The 21,627-nt window shown below is 37.0% G+C and overlaps 1 protein-coding gene across 1 annotated transcript in view; it reads right to left on the bottom strand.

Moving 5' to 3' along the window:
- The window catches only part of BTAF1 (B-TFIID TATA-box binding protein associated factor 1), a 98,465-nt gene that overhangs the window by 29,041 nt on the left and 47,797 nt on the right, over positions 1-21,627 (bottom strand). The window contains exons 15-22 of the mRNA XM_059398128.1: positions 16,301-16,405; positions 14,915-15,064; positions 14,493-14,635; positions 14,061-14,235; positions 12,355-12,558; positions 3,332-3,758; positions 2,023-2,213; positions 71-224 (exon numbers count right to left, since the gene is read on the bottom strand). Coding sequence (XP_059254111.1) covers positions 71-224; positions 2,023-2,213; positions 3,332-3,758; positions 12,355-12,558; positions 14,061-14,235; positions 14,493-14,635; positions 14,915-15,064; positions 16,301-16,405 — 1,549 coding nt within the window. The remainder of the gene's footprint in view (positions 1-70; positions 225-2,022; positions 2,214-3,331; positions 3,759-12,354; positions 12,559-14,060; positions 14,236-14,492; positions 14,636-14,914; positions 15,065-16,300; positions 16,406-21,627) is intronic.

Raw genomic sequence — 21,627 nt, 5'->3', positions numbered from 1 at the left:
ATATATTGATTTAAGTGTGTATCACCTTGCAAATAATATTTTAAAGTCCAACACAGAAATATGTACACACCAAAATTACTTATGTCGATTGTATTCCTCAATGGACCAACCATAGCATCCCAGAGATGAGGCAACTTCACTGCCATTTCACCACCAAAATGCTTCACTATGGTTGTCAAGGCAAATTCAGCTCCTCTTCGCTGTACCAGGTACGGCTTCTGGGCCTAAAATGAAATATTAGCTGATAAGAGAGTTTGAAAAAAAAAAAAAGCATAATGGGTTTGAAATTTTATTAAGAGAATTTAAAAGTCATCATCTAAGAACTCATGGTGTTACCATTCACCAATTAAGCAATTATAAACGTATTTATCACTACAAATGTCTTTCAATAATTAAATTTACATTTGCATAAAACCCCAAACTAGATTTTCCCATCCAAAGTAAAATACTCCTTTGGAGCTGAAAAATAAGGAGAAGAAGAATATGCAGTTTCTGGAGACAGTCCTAAGTGACAATTTTTTCCCTTGCTCCCTGCCCCAAAGAAAACTTACCAGCCAAGGAGAAGGAGATAAAATAAACTGTCCTTATATTTATATTCACTTAAAGGATATAATAAAAGCATCTGTTGAATCTAATAATAAGATTAATATGCTCTTACTTGGCAATAATTTCATCCTAATACAAAAAAACTATCCCCCCAGAAAGATGCATATATTTTTACAATTATTTTTTAAGGAAGAACTATATAAACCATAGAGATATAAATACCAAAATCACAGTAAATTTTTTAATTAAAATTATTATGGTAAGATTAGAATCAGTGAAAAAGATATATACAGAATATTTTGAAAGAAACACAGGTAAGAAGGTAAGATTTCTTATTTATTTTTATTTTTATTTTTTTTATTTTTTATTTTTTATTTTTTTAAAGATTTATTTATTTGACAGAGAGAAATCACAAGTAGACAGAGAGGCAGCCAGAGAGAGAGAGAGAGGGAAGCAAGCTCCCCGCCGAGCAGAGAGCCCGACGCGAAACTCGATCCCAGGACCCTGAGATCATGACCCGAGCCGAAGGCAGCGGCTTAATCCACTGAGCCACCCAGGTGCCCTAAGATTTCTTATTTAAAAAAGAAACCTAGGGCGCCTGGATGGCTCAGTGGGTTAAGCCTCTGCTTTCAGCTCAAGCCATGATCTCAGGTTCTTAGGATTGAGGCCTGCGTTGGGCTCTCTCTCTCTGCCTGCCTCTCTGCCTACTTATGACCTCTCTCTCTGAAAAATAAATAAAATCTTTAAAAAAAAATTAAAAAGAAACCTAAAATATATTTTACAGAAATATATTAGACACATGTCTTTTAGCACTGGTAGTTTATTGCGGAACTAAGTTTTTTGTTTGTTTTTGTTAAAGATTTTATTTGACACAGAGAGAGCACAAGAAGGGGAGTAGCAGGCAGAAGTAGAGGGAGAAGCAGGCTCTTCACAAAGCAGGAGGAGCCCGATGTGGGACTCAATCCCAGGATCCCGGGATCATGCCAACCAAAGGAGATACCTAGAGCATCATTCTACCATTAATACTGTGACTATAAACATTTCAAAAACCACTTTTTAATTGTCCTTAAAGAAGACTGTGCTGTAAACAACTACACCAATGAAACAGAAAAGAAAGCCCAATAGATACTCACATATATAAAACATGATATATAACAGAGGTGCCATTATAAACCATGCAGGAAAGGATTCATCAGTGGAATAACTAGCTATTCATATGGAAAAATAAATTTAGATCCCTCATATCACACATTTAATAAATTGCAGGCTGACCAAAAGTCAAGCAGGTGATAATTATCTGGCACTAGAAGTTTGCAGTCTTTCTGGATCATGTTGTGGAATTACTACAAAAGGTTAATTCCAGTTCTATCACTTAAAAATATAATAATGAATGCTCATATGACAATTTAGCTCTCAACCTATAGCATATCTGTTTAAAAAGTATAGTCATCAGAAAAACCCAAAACAACTATTTACCTCATCAAGTTCAACAAGGATATTTCCACTACTTCCTGTAGGAAGATCTGCTATTTGAGCTTTTACTGCTTTGGGGGTAGGACCTCGCCTACTTGTGATAGCAAAAGCAGCTTTCTGGTGCCTGTAGAGTGTAATTATACCTCTGTGTTTGGTGACTGTATGGTGCATCCCATCTTTTTCAGAGTTGGATCCTAAAAGGAAAAAAAATTAAATAACTTTTTAAGCATAATAGAGGTGACCAAATGCTTCCTGCTCTGAAAGAGATAAAACATATTTTTAAAACTATGTCTTTAAACCTCAATTTTTATAAGCAGATGACATTTTCTTTAGTCAATGAGATAATAATAAAACAGTCAATAATTTACAACATTAAATGTTTTGATATTTGCATAGGACCATACTTAATATAAAATTATAAAATCATGTTAATAAGAAATATGACATGCAAAAATTATTTTGAGCCTTCAGTTAAAGTATGTTAATTTTTAAAAAATAAATGACTGCTTCTAGGCATAAAAAGAAACAAAAAACACTGCAAGCAAGTTCTAAAGAAATGTCCACAGTCACCATAAATTCAGAAACATTGGCCACTGTGCAAAATATTACTGGCTCAAATAATACTAGGGGTTGGAGGGGGGAAGGGAGGAAGATTGTTACCCTATTATAGTTTTAAGATGAGGATATTCAAAATGCCACCCTCTCTTCCAGTTTGTTCACATTTTGTTATGACCTACACTGCACCAAACTTGTAAATCTATTACATTTTGAGTAATTTGCTTTTCCAAAATCTTATAAACAAACAAAAAATAAATCACATAGGATTAAGGCATGTAAAAAAACACTGGTCCTTGATACTAGCCTGCAGAGAGCAATTCTTGTTTTCCAGATGAAATCAGAATGGCTACACATCTTCCCCCCAGAATGGCTACACATTATTTGCTAAAGGTAACAGAGTTCACTTATAAGACATGCACTAAATTAGAGAAACAGAGTTTTATATGAAGAAATTTTTATTCAACATTTGATACAATTAAGTTTTCTAGTCCCATAAACAGTAAACTCTTATAATAATGGTCTGGAAAGAGAGGGTAGGGTTAAACCTATCTCACAGATTTCAGTCATAAGAAATATCAAGTCTTTTAGGTCTTCTAGGAGTGGTTTGAGTTTAGAGGGTTGTTACTTGATTACCAGGAAATGCAAAATGGGAAAAAACTCCAACATAAACTGGATTTGTGCTTAAATGATACCTACAGTAAATGAAAACAAATTTAAATGGTTCTCTACCCCAAATGTAGGTTTAGATATATACCTTTAGAATTGTCCTGGCCACTTTGTGTCGGTACTGGACATGTGACACAAGGAGTTAGATATGGGTCCACACAAAGTGAGCTACAAAGGTTTTTAATAATTTTTGAATTGGGGCAGGGTGTCCTTGTTGTACACTGCTGAAGTAGTTTTGCTATGCACTGAGCTGCATAGTTTTGTACTAGTGTATTCTCTTCTTTTTTAATTGTCTCCATTAATGGCTTTATGACAGGATTTAATTTCTCTGGAAGCTGCTGCAAACTCACAACTGCACATGCAGCAAAAGTATGCACTCTCAACTGCAGCACTTGCCACTCCTGGTTGGTCTCTGTAACTGTCATGTGGACCTGCTGTCGTTTACTATCTAACTGCTGTAACACTTGAGGATTTAAATCAAAAGATGATGTGACTTCATTAAAAACAGCAGTGACCTATTAAAAAAAGAGAAATTAAAAATCATTAATGACATCAATCCTAAATAGTCTGTAAACTAAAGGGCAACATAAAGCTTTGTTTCAATTTTAAGTTCCACAATATCCAGTATTATTTTGGTATTCAGTAAACTAAATGTCTAAAATCTCCCAAGTTTAGGGACTCCTGGGTGGCTCAGTGGGTTAAACTTCTGCCTTTGGCTCAGGTCATGATCTCAGGGTCCTGGGACTGAGTCCCACATCAGGCTCTCTGCTCAGCGGGGAACCTGCTTCCCCCTCTATATTTGCCTGCCTCTCTGCCTACTTGTGATCTCTCTCTGTCCAATAAATAAATAGAATCTTAAAAAAATAAAAAATAAAATAAAATCTCCCAAGTTTAAACTTTAATCTGACTTAACAATAACACCATATTCTATAAGTGTTCATGTACCACCACCACAATACCACTGACTACATAGCCTATACTACGTCATATACCTGAAACTAATGTAACACTGGTGTGTCAACTACACACACACACTCTCTCTCTTTTTCGCGCTCTCTCTCTCTCTACGGAAATTAACAAAATTACCTATCCTTTAAATATATCTAATAAGTTTAATAGAAAATTACACAGAATGCCAACACAGTAGTTTGGTGAAATGAGAAATCTATCAGCAAATATAAACTAAATTAAGAAATAGCAAATCTGGGGCGCCTGGGTGGCTCAGTGGGTTAAGCCTCTGCCTTCAGCTCAGGTCATGATCTCAGGGTCCTGGGATCAAGTCCCGCATCAGGCTCTCTGCTCAGCAGGGAGCTTGCTTCCTTCTCTCTCTCTCTGCCTGCCTCTCTGCCTACTTGTGATCTCTCTCTGTCAAATAAATAAATAAAATCTTTAAAAAAAAAAAAAAAAAAAAGAAATACCAAATCTCACCAACTTCCTTTCACGGAAAAATACTCTTCTCAATTTAAAAACTTTTGGGCCAGGGGCGCCTGGGTGATTCGGCTCAGGTCATGATCTCAGAGTCCTGGGATAGAGCCCCACATCTGGCTCTCTGCTCAGCAGGGAGCCGGCTTCCCCCTCTCTCTCTGCCTGCCTCTCTGCCTACTTGTGATCTCTGTCAAATAAATAAATAAAATCTTAAAAAATAAAAAAATAAAAATAAAAAACTTTTGGGCCAGCTATCGGTAAGTGGCTAAGTATTAACTGCATTATTTTCATTCTTTCTTTGACCTCCCTTCTCGTGAAAATGCCGGGGGCTTGGGGGAATACATAAAAAAAGGGAAAGAAACTAGTGCAACAGTCATGAATGTTTTACTCACCAAGAGTTGCCTAAAGCTATAACCTTGTGATATCAGACTACTTTACAAGCCACATTAAATGACTGTTCAATACATCTTTAAAAATTTGAGATATACTTAACATACAATACACCCACTTAACGTGTATAATTCAACGATTTTTTTCCAACGATTTTTATTCTACACAGAGTTGCACATCACAATTTTAGAACATTTTCATCATCCCCAATATAAAATTCATACGTGATTAGCAACCATTCCTCATTTCTTTCCAGCCCTATGCAACCACTTATATATTTTCTATCTATAATTTATAGATTTGCCTATTCTGGACATTTCATATGAATGGACTAATACAGTGTGTGAATCTCTTGTGACTGGTTCCTTTCACTTAGTATGCTTTCAAGGTTCATCAGTGTTGTAGAGATGAATGTGAGATTTCCCTTTTTATAGTTTTTTTTTTTTTTTAAGATTTTATTTGTCAGAGTGAGAGAGAGTGAGTGCACATGCAGGGGGAGTGTCCAGCGAGGAAGCAGGCTCCCTGTTGAGCAAGGAGCCCAACATGGGACTCTATCCCAGGATCCTGGGATCATGACCAGAGGCAAAGGCAGATGCTAAACCAACTGAGCCAGCCAGGCATCCTGAATGTGGTATTTCTTTCCCTTTGCTTGCCAAATAATATCCCACACTATATTGTATTTATCCATTCATTAGTTGAAAAACATTTCCACCCCTTAGCTACTATACTGAATGATGATTCTATGAAGATTCATGTACAAGTTTTTGTGTGAGCATGTTTTTTAAATTAACATCTAAAGACTGTGTAACGGCTTACATAACAAAAATAGTCTTCTTGTTTGATAGGTAACTGTAATCTTACAGAGGCTCTATAAATAGATCCAGTCTGATAAATATTAGAGAAGCCTGTAACATTAAAGAATTTTTTTAATGGAGAATTAAAATTTTAAATTTAATTTATTCTAATTTTTTAAATTAAATTTTTAGTTTTTAAAAAAATTTTAATTTATTTTTTTAATTTATAAATTTTAATGGAGAATTAATTTTTCAGACTTACAAATAATTTTATTATGAACAAGACTGATAATACTGTCCTCTTATTATGAAAAACAAAACAGGCACACCATCAAGAGCTCCTTTTATGCTTATAAAATACAAAACTCTTTAAGTTGAGCTATATCTGCTTTGACCTAGTCCATTTGCTCACTACAAAGAAACACAATCAATATAGCTTATACTTTCTACTTCATTTTATTTATTTGCGTTCTGCCTAAGATTTATTGGAAACAAGATTTCACTGCTTAAAGTTTGAAAATGCTTGGGTGCCTGAGTGGCTCAGGTCATGATCTCAGGGTCCTGGGATCGAGTCCCCCATCGGGCTCTCTGCTCAGCAGGGAGCCTGCTTCCCTCTATCTCTCTCTCTGCCTGCCTCTCCGTCTACTTGTGATCTCTCTCTGTCAAATAAATAAATAAAATCTTAAAAAAATAAAAAAATTAAAAAAGAAAAAAAGAAAATGCTGTCCTAAATATACTAAGATTCTGTCAATTTTCAATGATTCTAAGCTATGGAAAAGCTTTCCAATAACCCCATATTCATTAATTCATTCACTCATTCAACAAGTATCTACTGAAAAATACTAAAAGATGAGTAAGACCCAATGTCTTCACACACTCAAAAAATGCAGAGACTAATAAAGGAGAAAGATGTATAAGTAAAGAGAATGCAACATATAACTGAGATAAATGCAAGTTACTGTGGGACACATGTGTTGCTTAACTTTTTTCAGAGGGTAAGATTAGTGGAGGCTTGCAAGATGAAGTCAGCACTTGTGATTTTTATTTTTCTTGAAGATTTTAATTATTTATTTGAGAGGGAGAGAGGGTGCAAGCGCAAGCAGGGGGAGAGGTCAGAAGGAGAGGGAAAAGTAGCTCAAGCCCAAACTTGAGCAGAAACCGAGACTTGGATGCTCAACCAAGTGAGCCACTCAGGTGGCCTCTTGTGATATGGTTCTTAACGGATGGGTTAAGTCCAGAGTTGTAAGGACATCTTGGCAAAGAGGGTGAGGTGGTGAGTGCAAAGTGAGGCACTGTCTAGGGAACTGAGAACAGCTAATCATGGCCTGAGTATAGGGTGCAGACGGAAGAATGTTAAAGAGATGAATCTAGGATAAACACAGAGAGGGTTGAGGGCAGGGAATTCCTGACAAATAAAACAGGAGCTCAGACTCAGAACTGAGAACGAGTGAGGTACAAGAGGTGAGTGAGCATGGTAGACTTCTGTAAGAAAAATGTGAACTATGCTAAAAGGGCGAAAGTTTGAGAAATAATGAAAAGAGATGAGGAATTTAGAGAAGGTATGAAAAGAAAGAAAAAACTAAAAAATCAAGGAAAACAAAAATAATGTTTTTAAGTAGAAGAGGGATGCCTTCAGAGTGGAACTAAAGGACTTTACAAGCCTAGCAAAACAGGGGAGATGAAATGGACCAGAGATCACGGGGAGCTTTAGAGATGACTCAGGACCTAGTCATAAAAGTACTAAGGTCCTCAGGTTGTGGCAATGAAATCAGAGAAAAGATAAACATATGAGGCTTTCTGAAAGGAAATGGTAGCAAGATTTGCAACTGGAAAAGGCATTTTACTGTTAAAAAAAATTCCACGGGACGCCTGGGTGGCTCAGTTGGTTAAGCAGCTGCCTTTGGCTCGGGTCATGATCCTAGTGTCCTAGGATGGAGTCCCACATCGGGCTCCTTGCTTGGCGGGGAGCCTGCTTCTCCCTCTGCCTCTGCTGCCACTCAGCCTGCCTGTGCTCACTCGCACTCTCTCTCTGGCAAAAAAATAAATAAAATCTTTAAAAAAAAAAAAAATCCAGTTCTGGGGCACCTGGGTGGCTCAGTCATTAAGTATCTGCCTTTGGCTCAGGTCATGATCCCAGGATACTGGGATGGAGCCCCACATCGGGCTCCCTGCAGGAAGCCTGCTCGTCCTTTTCCCACGCCCCCTGCTTGTGTTCCCTCTATTGCTGTTTCTCTGTCAAATAAATAAGTAAAATCTTAAAAAAAAAATTTCAGTTTTAGTTATGCTAAGCTGAAGTGACAGTGAGCTATCCAACTAAAAATCCCTAACAGAAGAACTTCAAAAGATCAAGAGAAAGATAGCATAGTACAAGGGTAAGAACTAAATTTTGAGAATGGTGACAAAAAAACATCTTAGGGAAATGCTTGCTTTTGACAGATAAGAGAAAAATAGGGAGTCAATGAAAAGATTAATGAAGTAGTGGCTCTAAGCCAAGACTAAGACTAACATTTTAAAATTGTCCTTCCGGAAAAAAAAAAAAAAAAAGAAATAATATAAAACTGCCCTTCCTGGGCAGGGAGGTGGGTGAAATAAGTGATGGGGATTAAGGAGTTCACTTGTGATGAACACCAGGTGATGTACAGAACTGCTGAATCATGGGGTGCCTGGGTGGCTCAGTTGCTAAGCATCTGCCTTTGGCTCAGGTCATGATCCCAGGGTCCTAGGATTAAGCCCTGCATCAGGCTCCCTGCTTGGCAGGAGAAGTTTACTCCCTCTCCTACAGCCCCTGCCTGTATTCCCTCTCTCATCGTCTTGCAAATAAAATCTTTACAAAAAAAAAAAAAGCTGAATCACTACATTGTAAACCCAAAACTAATGTTAACACTGTGTTAACTAACTGAAATTAAAACAAAAACTTTTTTTAAGTAAGCCAAGACTAGTATTTTTATTTACCAGTACTTTTAGGTCAGATATAATTTATATAGAATGATCTGCACATAATTTACAGAAAACAAAAGTGTAAAGTTTGTTGATACACCCACGTAACTACCTCTCTCATCAAAATACAGAACATTTTAATTCCCCAGAAAGTCCTGCCTCTTTTTAGTCAACACCTTTCCCCATCTGATTAAGAACCAACCAGTTTCCCAGATGCCAATGGGGAGCCTGAGTGGCTCAGTGGGTTAAGCCTCTGTCTTCGGCTCAGGTCATGATCTCGGGGTCCTGGGATGGAATCCCCCATTGAGCTCTCTGCTCGGCGGGGAGCCCGCTTCCTCCTCTCTGTCTCTCTGCCTACTTGTGATCTCTCTGTCAAATGAACAAATAAAATCTTAAAGATTTTATTTGTTCATTTGACAGAGAGATCACAAGTAGGCAGAGAGACAGAGAGGAAGGGAAGCAGGCCCCCCACTGAGCAGAGAGCCCAACTCAGGACTCGATCCCAGGACGCCGGGATCATGACCCGAGCTGAAGGCAGTGGCGCAACCCACTGAGCCACCCAGGCGCCCCAAACAAATAAAATCTTAAAAAACAAAAACAAAAAAACCAACCAGTTTCCCAATTTCTATCTCTATAGGTTAATTTTGCCTTTGTAGAACATCATATAAATGGAATCTTATAGTATGTACTCTTGTATGCAGGCATAAAATAAAAACTTTAAAGTAAAATAAATAGCCCTTCCCTCAATACTTTCTTTCTGAGATTCTGATGTGCCAGGTCAAAACCATGGACTAATTAAGCTGATGAAACAGTAGTTTCACTAAAGAGTAAGGTTTGAATAAGAGTGAAAAGTGAAAAGCTTGAAGAACGGGTCATCTGATAGATTTGCTTTAATTTATATATTTAATTTTTTTTTTAATTTTATTTTTTTAAATTTTTTTTTAAAAGATTTTATTTATTTATTTGACAGACAGAGATCACAAGTAGGCAGAGAGGCGGGCAGAGAGAGAGAGGAGGAAGCAGGCTCCCTGCTGAGCAGAGAGCCCGATGCAGGACTTGATCCCAGGACCCTGAGATCATGACCCAAGCCGAAGGCAGCGGCTTAACCCACTGAGCCACCCAGGCGCCCCTTTTCTTAATTTTAAAGAGAGAGAGAACTAGCCTGTGCTCGAGTAGGGGGAGGGGCAGGAGGAGAGGGAGAAGCAGACTCGTGCTGAGCACAGAGACCAAAATGGGGCTGGATCCCATGACCCCGAGATCATGACCTTAGCTGAAATCAAGACCTGGACACTTAATCAACGGAGACACCCAGGTGCCCCTGACAGCTTTAAAAAGAAAACATTTCCATACAAAAGCAAGCAAGCAAACAAAAACCCCCCCCACAAAAAACACCAAAAACCAAGTGGGACTATATCAAAACTAAAAAGCAGGGGTGCCAGGGTGGTTCAGTCAGTTAAATGTCTGCCTTTGGCTCAGGTCGTGATCCTAGCAATGTCCTAGGACAGACTGCCTACCCTCAGCAACCAGGGTGGCCCCCCACTTCCCTGCAGCCTCAGCAGGGAGCCTGCTTCTCCCTCTGCTCCTCCCCCCACTCAGGCTCACTCACTCTCTCTCACACTCTGTCTCAAATAAAATCTTTTAAAAAGGCGGGGCAGGAGGAGGCCTGCCAGGGTAGCTCAATCAGTTAATCATCAGCCTTCCACTCCAGTCATGATTTCGGAGTCCTGGGATTGAGCCTAATGTCGCGCTCTCTGCTCACTAGGGAGTCTGCTTCTCCCTCTCCCTCTGCCCACCCCCTGCTCCTTCTGTCTCTCTCTCCCTCTCAAATAAATAAAACCTTTAAAAAATAAATTAAAGGGGCAGCTGGGTGACTCAGTGGGTTAAAGCCTCTGCCTTTGGCTCAGGTCATGATCCCGGGGTCCTGGGATCGAGCCCTGCATCGGGCTCTCTGCTCAGCGGGAACCCTGCTTCCCTTCCTCTCTCTGCCTGCCTCTCTGCCTACTTGTGATCTCTCTCTGTCTGTCAAATAAATAAATAAATAAAATCTTAAAAAATAAATAAATTAAAATAAAAAATGAATTAAAAATTCAACATGCACTTCACATTATAAACATTAATTCAATATGGATGACAAATCTAAATATAAAAGCTAATACTGCAAAACTTCAGAAGAAAATGTAGTGAATACCTTCACAATTTAGAGATAAGAAAAGGCAATAAAAAAATAATGAATCACCAATACACATAACAACATGGATGAATTTTAAAAACATCATGCTGTGGGCGCCTGGGTGGCTCAGTGGGTTAAGCTGCTGCCTTCGGCTCAGGTCATGATCTCGGGGTCCTGGGATCGAGGCCCGCATCGGGCTCTCTGCTCAGCAGGGAGCCTGTTTCCCTCTATCTCCCTCTCTGCCTGCCTCTCTGTCTGCTTGTGATCTCTCTCTGTCAAATGGATAAATAAAATCTTAAAAAATAATAATAATAATGCTGAAAAAAACCCTTATACCAAACAGCACAGAGTGTAGGATTCCAATTATATGAAATTCTAGAATCAGCAAAACTAATCTATGGTGGAGGAAAAATCAGAACTTGAGAGCACGATAGGCAGGAATTGAAGTGTGTGTATCTGTAACTTGATAGGGGTTTGGGTTTCATAGGTATACCCATTTGTTGAAATTCATCAAATAGTTTAAGATTTGTGTACTTCATAGTAAATAAACTTCACCTCACAATAAAGCAAAATGCAAATACTGAATTTTAGTTAATGATATATATACATGCTGAAGTATACCAATATCTGCAACTTACTTAGAAATGCATCAAATAAATAAGGTGGACTGATGGCTGGTAAGTAAATAGCTGCATATATATGTGATAAAGCAAATTTACTAAAATGTTAACTATGCAATCTAGTTGGTGAGTATATGAATGTTCACTGTGTAATTCTCTTCTTACCTTTTCTTTACGTTGGGAGTATTTTTATTTTAAGTTGAGAGAAGTGAGGAGAATCACTCAGGAACTTACACAGAAGCAGTCTTTTCTATACTACTACAGTTTGTTTTGTTTTTTAAGGTTTTTATTTATTTGAGAGAGAAAGAGCCCATGCACAAGCAGAGGGTGGACAGAGGAGGAGGGAGAGGGAAAGAGTCAAGCAGTCTACATGCTGAGTGCAGAGCCTGATGCAGCTCTGACCTCAGGACCCTGAGATCATGACCTGAGCCGAAACCAAGAGTTGGACCCTTAACCGACTGAGGCACTTAGGCACCCCTCTACTCCACCAGTTTTAAGCAAAACGGAGAAATGACCCAAAAATGGAACAGCTTTCTCTGATAGAGATATGCTGGTTTGTCAGAATCAGAGATTTAAAGAAAATTCCTTCCCCATCCCCAAAGTTCAAAAAAAGTCAATACAATGAAATAACTTTTCTACAAAGTATGGATGGCAGGCTATTAGGCCACAGACAGATTCAACCAATTAGTGTTTCTGCGGTTAGCTCACATGACAAATTTCTAATCTTTATTTCATGCTCAATCTAAAATTAAGAATGTCATTTTTTTTTACTCACCAGGTCATTAGCTTGATCTATTGTAAAAACACTGTTGTTTACTCTATTACCAACTTCAATATGTGCATCAGCTAATGATGAAATAAGCTGTTTACACTCATTCTGCATTCGCGTGAATGGAACGGCAATTTCATCGTAATACAAATGTTCTGAAAGGATATCAAGTAAACGTGGCTGCACAGCTAGGGTAACAGCTTTACACTCCTAAAATGTAACAGACAAAAAACATTCAGGGCAAATATATAAACATAACTCTAGAGATATATACATCTTCACTTGCAAACTACAACGTTCTAAATTCCTATTCATTCTGAATCTGTGTTGTTACCTCCCAGAACAACATCGTTAGTTGCACAGAGAAAAGGTATCACACCCAAACTACTCTAAAATTTTAATATGAATGACTCCAGAACATGCACATGGAACTGTTACAATTCCATTACATTTTGCACCTAATTACTCCTACTTTACTCTGAATTTACATGAAGTTTATATACATATAGCACATATTTTAAAAAATCTATAACTGTAAAAAGAAATCAGTCAGAAAAGAACACTTAGCATGCATTAAAAATGTTATTTGAAAACTTATTATTAGATTTCTTAACAGCTGAACCCATAGCTTCACATGCCATACTGTAGAAATGGATATATAATTTAAAAGCTACTTACCTGCCCCCAAATTTAACTAACCCTTCCCACTCTCTCTGGTTGTTGCCTGCCCCAACCAGAGGGGGAATGGCCTCAGTGGTGAGCCAAGAGGGGTTCTGTGGGATCTGGGTGATCAGCCTGGGCTTCACAGAGTAAGTCCAGAGAAGCTCTGTGAGGGTCCAGAAACCGAACTGTCAACACTTGCTGCTGAGTCTGAGAGGCACAAAAACACAGCATCACTGCCTCTCCAGCACACCGAGTCCTGCCTAAAAACAGATGAGCCTTGCTTCCTTCCAGAGGCAAAGCTGGGGTCTCAGTTGCAACAAAGCATGGCTCAATTACTTTTAGACATAGCTTATAGCTTTGACAAACTGCTAAGAGGCAGTAACAAGAAACTCTCACAGCAAGTGCAGACAGTTAAATTTCCAGAATTCCAGTTAATGGAATAAACAAAGCCAGCAGGAAGTTTCTTTGATTTACAGAAGTCAGTCTTACACAAAATCACACATCTTATTAGAAGTTAAAGGTGTAAAGAGGCTGTAGGAAATGGCTTATTTGAACACATGAAGATTTTCATTTAAATGTGGAGGTTTTATTCTTCCTGTGACCCAAAATTCTGCCCTTGCTACTACTCAAAACAAATGGATCTCTATTATTCAAAGCCTCTTACCTTTTATAGTTTTCAGGAACATATGAGATATAAAGGAATGAATGACCAAACTACTCTAAAATTTTAGAGTTGTTGTTTCCACACTAAACATGTGTTTTTAGGAGGGAAATTTCTTAACAGACTGTAGTTTCAAGAGCAAACATCCATTACGTATGGTCATAGTAGTCTCAGGTACCAAATTAGGGGTCATAAGAAAAAAGTCTAAGGTTAAAAGCAAGTAGAAGAGAGACTATGTTTCACATTATAATTTAGAATACTTTTCTGTAACTGTTGCATTTTTATACAGAGAAAAATTTTTTCTGTTTGTAAAATACAATGAAAATAATCCTAACAGCTAAAGGAAACTGGTTTAACTTGTCTTCATTACTTTGGGGCAAAATCTTACCTTTTGTAAAGCAGCCCATTCACAGATTACCAAAGCAACGCTAATTCTCTGTAAGGCAGATTTGGAGTTCAAATGGAAGAGCAGCAACTGGCCAAGGGATTCAGCTGGTTTAATTTCTTGGGTTACCACATTTACACCTGGATCACAAATACAGCAACAAAGTGCTCCTAACAATCTATGAGGGAGAAAAAAGAAGTTACTACAGAAATTACTTAAAGTTTCCCTTATTGAAGCTATAACTTTTCCCAAAAAAGACCTAACTCCTATATTATCTTCATAAGAAGACAGAAATCTCATTTCAAACTTTTAAGAAAATGAAAACTGTTTTCTTACACTTCTTCTTACTCTGTAACCAGTGTCCTGGAGGAAGTACTGATAAACACATCAGAAGAAGATTCTGGTTAAAAAGCTTCTGAATTTTTGCATACTCACTTGGCTGCCATCATTCTGGCCCGCATAACCACAAAATCCCTAGTGGAGGGGTCTTCCATGATGGTGTCTGCACCTGCAATGTATTCCTGAAGGACTTCTTTCGTTTGGCTTTGGCCTTGGCGAACCTTACCACCTGTTTTTTCCTAGAGGGAAAGAGGGGGAAAAGAGTAAGTAAAAATTAATAATCAAATTTAATAGGCGATTCTCCTCTGTATACAAAAATACTCTCATTTGTTCTCCCAATAAAATATAGTTCTTTTCACAAAATTTTAACACATTAAAATTATTATGTATTTGTAAAGTTCCTCATAAAATAATTTCTCTGTACATTAATTAAAATAAAATAAAGATACAAATTTCTTACATGGTTACCGTATTAATTAGAGCTGAACATATAAATACATTATGTCCTCTACACTTACCTTGGCTCTGGCTTTTACTTCTAGCAACATATTTAAATCAATAGGTAAATGAGAAGGCTGCATCATTAAGCAAAGCCAAGCTCCCATCCATGGACAGGCAGCTGCTACCACATACTGAACTGAAGCTTTGCTCAACAGTTCCATCCAAACCTACAGAGTGAAAGAGAAACATGAAAAGTGACATTTTCCGAGTGAGGGTTAATAAGACCTAATACTTATTTTTAGGAACACTGAATTGCAAAAAAAAAAGAAAAAGGAAAGTACATAGATGAATTTTAGAAGTCAGTATAAAGGCTCATTTTAAAATATTGCTTGATAGGTCTGTATACTAAAAAACACAAAAGGAAGTTTTAAAGAGAGGAATAGAAAGAATTTCCTTCAATATTTTGTGAAAATCTTAATTTTAAAATATAAGATACCCATAACAATAAAAGTTGTCAAAATTCTAGTCATTAAAATCCTCTGCATATATCATAAAGCTTGATACTAATGCAGCCTTATATTCAACACACATGCTTTGGGGGCACCTGAGTGGCTCTGTCGGTTAAGAATCTGGTTTCGGCTCAGGTCATGATCTTGCAGTCCTGGGATCCAGCCCTAGGCTAGGCTCCCTGCTCAGCGGGGAGTCGTCCTCTCCCTCTTCCCCTCCCCCAACTCATACTTTCTCTCTCTCTCAAATAAATAAATGTTAAAAAAAAAAAACATACACGCACACACACACTTCAAGATATAACAGTTCCTAATACATAACCTCTGCTAAAGTTAGAGGTGGTAAGATCCTAGTATAAATAAAGAGAACAACTTAAAGTTGTTGATTTGTGATCTTAATAAGGTATCTTTCTTGATGCCAAACATAAATGTAACTAAAAATAAACAGAAATAACACCACTGTTAATCCAAGGCTATTAAAGATGAGCTGCCTCAGTGACAACAACCATCTCCCTCCATAAACATTATTAAATATATCAAATTACTCTTCTTTAAAGATTCTAACACATACAACCAATCTTGCTAAGGGGAAAAAATAAATCTAAACCACAAAAATCAGATTCTATATATATTACCAATGAATCCCAAAAGATACTTGCAGAATCAATAACCATACAGATAAACAGCAAAATAAGTGATACAAAAAAAGTTTTTTTTTTCATTTTATTTTCTGTATTGAGGCTATCAGAAAAAAGTGCTTAAACACTTGCCTAGTAGACTTAACTATTTTACTCCATAAGAATCCTATTTCCTTGTCTCATAGATCTCCACACTTTTCAAATGTGTTGATTTCCAATTTTTTAAAATCTCTGAGCAACAACAGTACAGCAATTATGAAAAAATTTAAAAATCTACTAAGTTACTGGGGAAAAGAATACCGATATATTCACTGTGTACCTTGTGAATGAGGTCCAGAATTTCCTGGCTGCTTTCTAAAACACAAAACTGAAAAATGTGTCGCAGCATATCAGGCAGAATAGGTATAAGCCAAGATGAAGAGTTCTGAAAATAAAAATAGCATCAAATCTATAGTATAGAATTCTTAGGTGTTAGCTTATTTGAAGAGCTACAAGTCAAATAATACAAGTGTTACCAAAAAAGATGGTAGGTATAGCTTTATCAAAAGGGTTCGACTGGGTGATAAATTTTTACAAGATTTTGGAGCAACCGTATCATATGTTATTCCAATGGTCTGGAGAAATTAAGTATCATAAGAACTAGTATTTTTAAAATGCAGATTCTCTAGTAGCACAGCATGGAGTCCACTTAGTAGAAAATACAAGACAAGACTGGGAAAACATCTGAAGGCCAAATTCACTTCACCTGAACAACGTGCAAGCATCTCCTTTTCAATATCATTGCAAAAAGTAATAGAGCTTTAGCTCACTATTAGTATTATCTTAAAATACTGCAAGGTATAATCTGGACCATCCAGGGCCAATCTGTATCTTGCAAATCTGAAAGTCGACCCACTTATTTTCACTAATTTTGCACCTGTCTTCCAGGAGACAATTATTGAGGAAGGAGATCTAATGCTGTTGCTTTTTATTTGTAGGTTTATTTAATTAGATTGGTGGGGGAAGGAACAGGTTACAGTGAAGAGTGTATTACTATTTATCAGTCCTTTAAAAATTGTCCTCCTTGAAATTCCTCTCTTTGGAACTTTTTCAAAAGTAGTTAACAGCCTTTTATATGCTACTAAGTAGGACTATACTTATCAAAAATATCCCCCCTAATCTTAGGGAATATCTACAAAGTGCTGATGATAATTTAGCATTATTCTAGCACAGTGTAAACTAAAATACAGAAAAATTCCTACCACAGTGTGTATACTTGACCAAGTTTAACTATAATCAGGAACACTATTACTCAAGCCATAAGTGAATTTAAGCTTTACAAGGCTTTTGAAAAAAAAAATTTTTGGTCTGTGTTAAATAATTAACAGAGTAATTACTAGCACTTCATGTTAGTACTAAATGTATTCCCCAACATTTTTGTAAGGAGCATCAGATGAGGGAGAGGGGCATTTGTGGGAATTACTGAAGAAAATGACTGATGGTTATGGAGTATGGCACAGATGGGGTAGTTTTTTCCCAATTGTTTTATTAAGAATGATGTTCCTTGCTGTATTCGGCCTTCCTGGAACTCAGAATAGAGTTGATGAAAACGGAAATAAAGGACTATCAGACCGTTCACTGTTATAGACAATCAAAGTGAAACTTCCAGCCATCTATACTCCTTCACACTACCCTCCAGCCAATTTCCTTTCACTTTCTCTTTAGTGCCATCATGCACTCTCTTGCTTCCAGAATTTCACATCCTGCTCCTTCCTGACCCTGTTCTTCACCTGCTACTATGAGAATTCTCCTCATTCTTCAGATCTTAGCTTAATCTTCACTTTTAGTAGGAAGGGTACCTTCCCTAACCTTCACTCACCTCACTAGATAGGATCCAACAGCATCCTCTACTTCCCCTACCAGGTACTTACCTCTTTATGTTACTAGAGCTTGTCTAGTTGTCTATTTTTCTCCTATCGTGTTTAGTTTCCTGTTTTAAGCTCTACAGAGGGCAGAGACCTTATTTTTCACTGATCAGTATCCAAAGAATTGTAAGCACCTAGTAGGCACTAAAATATTAGTTGAATAAATCCGTAATTTCTTATAGGAAATGGTCCATGTCAGACAGTAGTTAGTAATATGTGTAATCTCTCACAACTGTAGTTGGTAATAAATCCCTAATTTGCAAAATTGACAGAGTAAGCTTTTACCAGTACCCTTTTCCTATACCCCATCTTTTACCTTCCAACAAAAGGGTCAGATGTGGAAAAAAGCAGCAGTCTGATCATCACTCACATGAACAGCTGATTCCTGCCTGTAGGCAAATTCATCATCATTTCTTATCTCCATATCAAATGATTTGGGGTTGCAAGGGAGGAGATTTGGAAAAAAGATACCATAAAGTGATGAATCACACGGAGTTCTTTCATTAATTTGGTCTGAAATCCCATTTTGGCCCAATGCCAAAAGAAGAAGAAGAAAAAAAAACCCACACACAAAAATGAACCAAGCTCTGTGTTTACATAATTTATAATGCCTGTTCTATTCATTTACCCAACCAATATTTACTAAAAGTTAGCTAAATATTTAACCTTTGCTCTTGGCTTTTAATGTCTTTGCAAAATCTGGCCAATACCTAATTATGTTAATGTTCTCTAACGCCAATCTTAGTTAAATATGTTCTTTTGGTCTTTCTTTTCCTCTCTACATATGCTTATGAGACATTTCTTACATCCTAGATCCTCAGATTCCAACTTAATCTCATATATGTATTTTTTCATGCTAAATTTTCATGCTAAAGCATACCTTTCAAACAAGTCAATATTGTAACTGAAATTTTGGAATGACTCATAAACTGGCTGTGATACAAGCAGAACGGAAAAGTTGACCCAGTCAAGAGAACAAAAGACTGATGTCCAACATATTTTTCTAGATTGAGGAGTCAAGTTCTAACTACAACACTTATTGGTAACAATGCTAGTTATCCTGATATTCCAGTAAAGTAGTTCACTGATAGACATATAGACTCATAGATATACTCTTTATGTACAAACATAGTCATAGGCTAAAGAGACAATACAGAAAGGAAAAATCAAGTGGTAAAGTCCTTCACTTTGATTGCCAAACTGCCAGTTTAACAAAAAAAGTTACACCTTGATTTTATGCCCTAATTAGTTTGGTTTCCCTAAAAGTTCTTATTTAATGATCCCTAAGAAGCCAAGTTTGCCAATACTTTCACATGTTAACATCACAGATGCTATGGTATTAACTGTCATTTTATTTAAGGCTATTTTAGAGATGTACATGCCTACATACATACTCACCATGGGATAAACTTTAAGATTAAGGACATTTTTGTTATAAAATCTTCCGGTTTCATAAAGCAAAATAAAACAAAAAAATCACTATAGATAATCAGAATACTTTCAAGGAAATAAAGGCATCAGTCTTTAAGGGGTATTGCTGCACTGAGCAACAGCCTGGCTTAGCCTCAACATTGCAGTTATTGAGAGGAAAGGGTTGAGAAGTTAGAAAATGAAACCAGAATAGAACTACCAGTAATTTAAAGATGGGTTCATTTTTTTCACTTTGTACTTAAGATGACTTCATATATAAAAGTGAAAAAGCAATTCAACAGATACTTAATCCATTCTGTCTCCACGTAAAATTTAAAACTGAAAGTCAGCCAGAACTGGACCTGAGTCTGAGCCAAATAACTTACTATGAGTTGTGTAGGTACACAAACTTGTGGAAGTTTAATTTTTGGTCATCAGTTCCCTCATCTGCAATACAGGAATGGCAGTAGGCACCCATGTTACATGCTTACCAGGTTTCACAGCATAAATTAAGCCCTCAACAGTAACTTGGATTATTACTATAATTAAATATCATTCATTTATATATGAGGCATAAGAATGATATTTAATTCCAAACTGTTTAGGAAAGAATTCCCAGAACCAGAAGTGTTAATTATTGTTCTTACTATGTACTATTATTTATATTTTTATAGCATTAATATCTTAAATCACTTTCATGTATATTCTCTTACTTAGTCCATGTAACTCTGAGAAAGACTGGATGGAGATTATCATCAGAAGGTTTAAAATACTTGACCAAGGTCATAAATTTAACAAACAGTAGAGCTGAGGTTAAAACCCAGATTCTTTACTTAGTTATGCGATCTTTTCATTACACCACTAAAGAAACAATAGTGATAGAAAGCAGCTCAGAATAAGTAAGGCAAGTTAAAGTAAGAACAGATTTTTATCACCACAGGTCTATCATCTCTCATCCAAATTCTCTGGGGCCAAGTATGCTTTTAAATTCAGAGTTTTTTAAATTTTAGAATAATGAAGTTGTATTTGCTGCATGTTATATAATATCCTCAACAGGGTCTGAGGTAGTACCCAAACAAAGTATGTTAATATTTCTGAAGCAAAATTTGTGAATGGGCACATTTAGTGGGATAAAGTCTTATGAACAGTCTCTCTTCAGAATGAACACGTTTTTCCACCAAATAAGCAGTTTTGTAAGTTTATCTACCTTACAAAAAAATCTTTGGATTTCAAAACCGCAAATAAGAGACTGAACTTGTATTACAAGATAGTTTGCAGATAGCTATGAAGCAATCAACAGTAACCACCAGGAGGGGTGCCTGGATGGCTAAAACCATCTGCCTTCAGCTCAGATGATGATCTCAAGGTCCTGCGACTGAGCTCCATGTCTGGCTCCTTGCTCATGGGGGAGTCTGCTTCTCAGTCTGCCTCTACCCCCACTCATGTGCAAGCTCGCTCTCTCTCAAATAGATATATAAAAATCTTTATAAAAAATTTAAGAACATGACTAACCATCAGGAAATGCTGTGGCAAAGAATACAGTAACAGAACTATCAGACATGGTTTAGTCTATTTTCTCAGAAAGCAAATAATGTTGCTGAGATCATAGAATTAACAAAAGCCATTAAGTGTTCACTTATTAATGACTTTAGATAAAGGAAAAAAAAATCACAGTGAGCTGAACAAGTTAGAACTATTTTGCAGCACCTGTTCCCTGAAGTAAAGACAGAGAGAGGAAAAAGGGAGATGATATTCTGGAAGGACAATGGCTATGTGTAGAAGGAATTGTAGGGGGCTGGTGATGAGCCATGTGCCAAATAGTCCATCAAAGGAATCAAAGGGCATCCAAACAGGTCAAGAAAAAATAAAACTATTTGCAGATAACATGATACTATACGGAGAAAACTCTAAGGACTCCACCAAAAACTTACTAGAACTGACAAATGAATTCAGTAAGGGCACAGGATACAAAATCAATATACAGAAATCTGCATTTCTATACAGCAATAATGAAGCAAAAGAAAGAGAAATTAAGAAAATAATCCCATTTACGACAGCACCAAAAATAATAAAATACTGAGCGCCTGGGTGGCTCAGTGGGTTAAGCCGCTGCCTTCGGCTCAGGTCATGATCTCAGAGTCCTGGGATCGAGTCCCGCATCGGGCTCTCTGCTCGGCAGGGAGCCTGCTTCCTCCTCTCTCTCTGCCTACTTGTGATCTCTGTCTGTCAAATAAATAAATAAAATCTTTAAAAAAATAATAATAATAATAAAATACCTAGAAATACAATTAACCAAGGAAATGAAAGACCTGTACTCTGAAAAATAAAACAC

Source organism: Mustela nigripes, chromosome 4 (genome assembly GCF_022355385.1).
Source record: "Mustela nigripes isolate SB6536 chromosome 4, MUSNIG.SB6536, whole genome shotgun sequence".
Taxonomy (NCBI): Eukaryota; Metazoa; Chordata; class Mammalia; order Carnivora; family Mustelidae; genus Mustela; species Mustela nigripes.
This window is presented reverse-complemented; position numbering and strand designations above follow the sequence as displayed.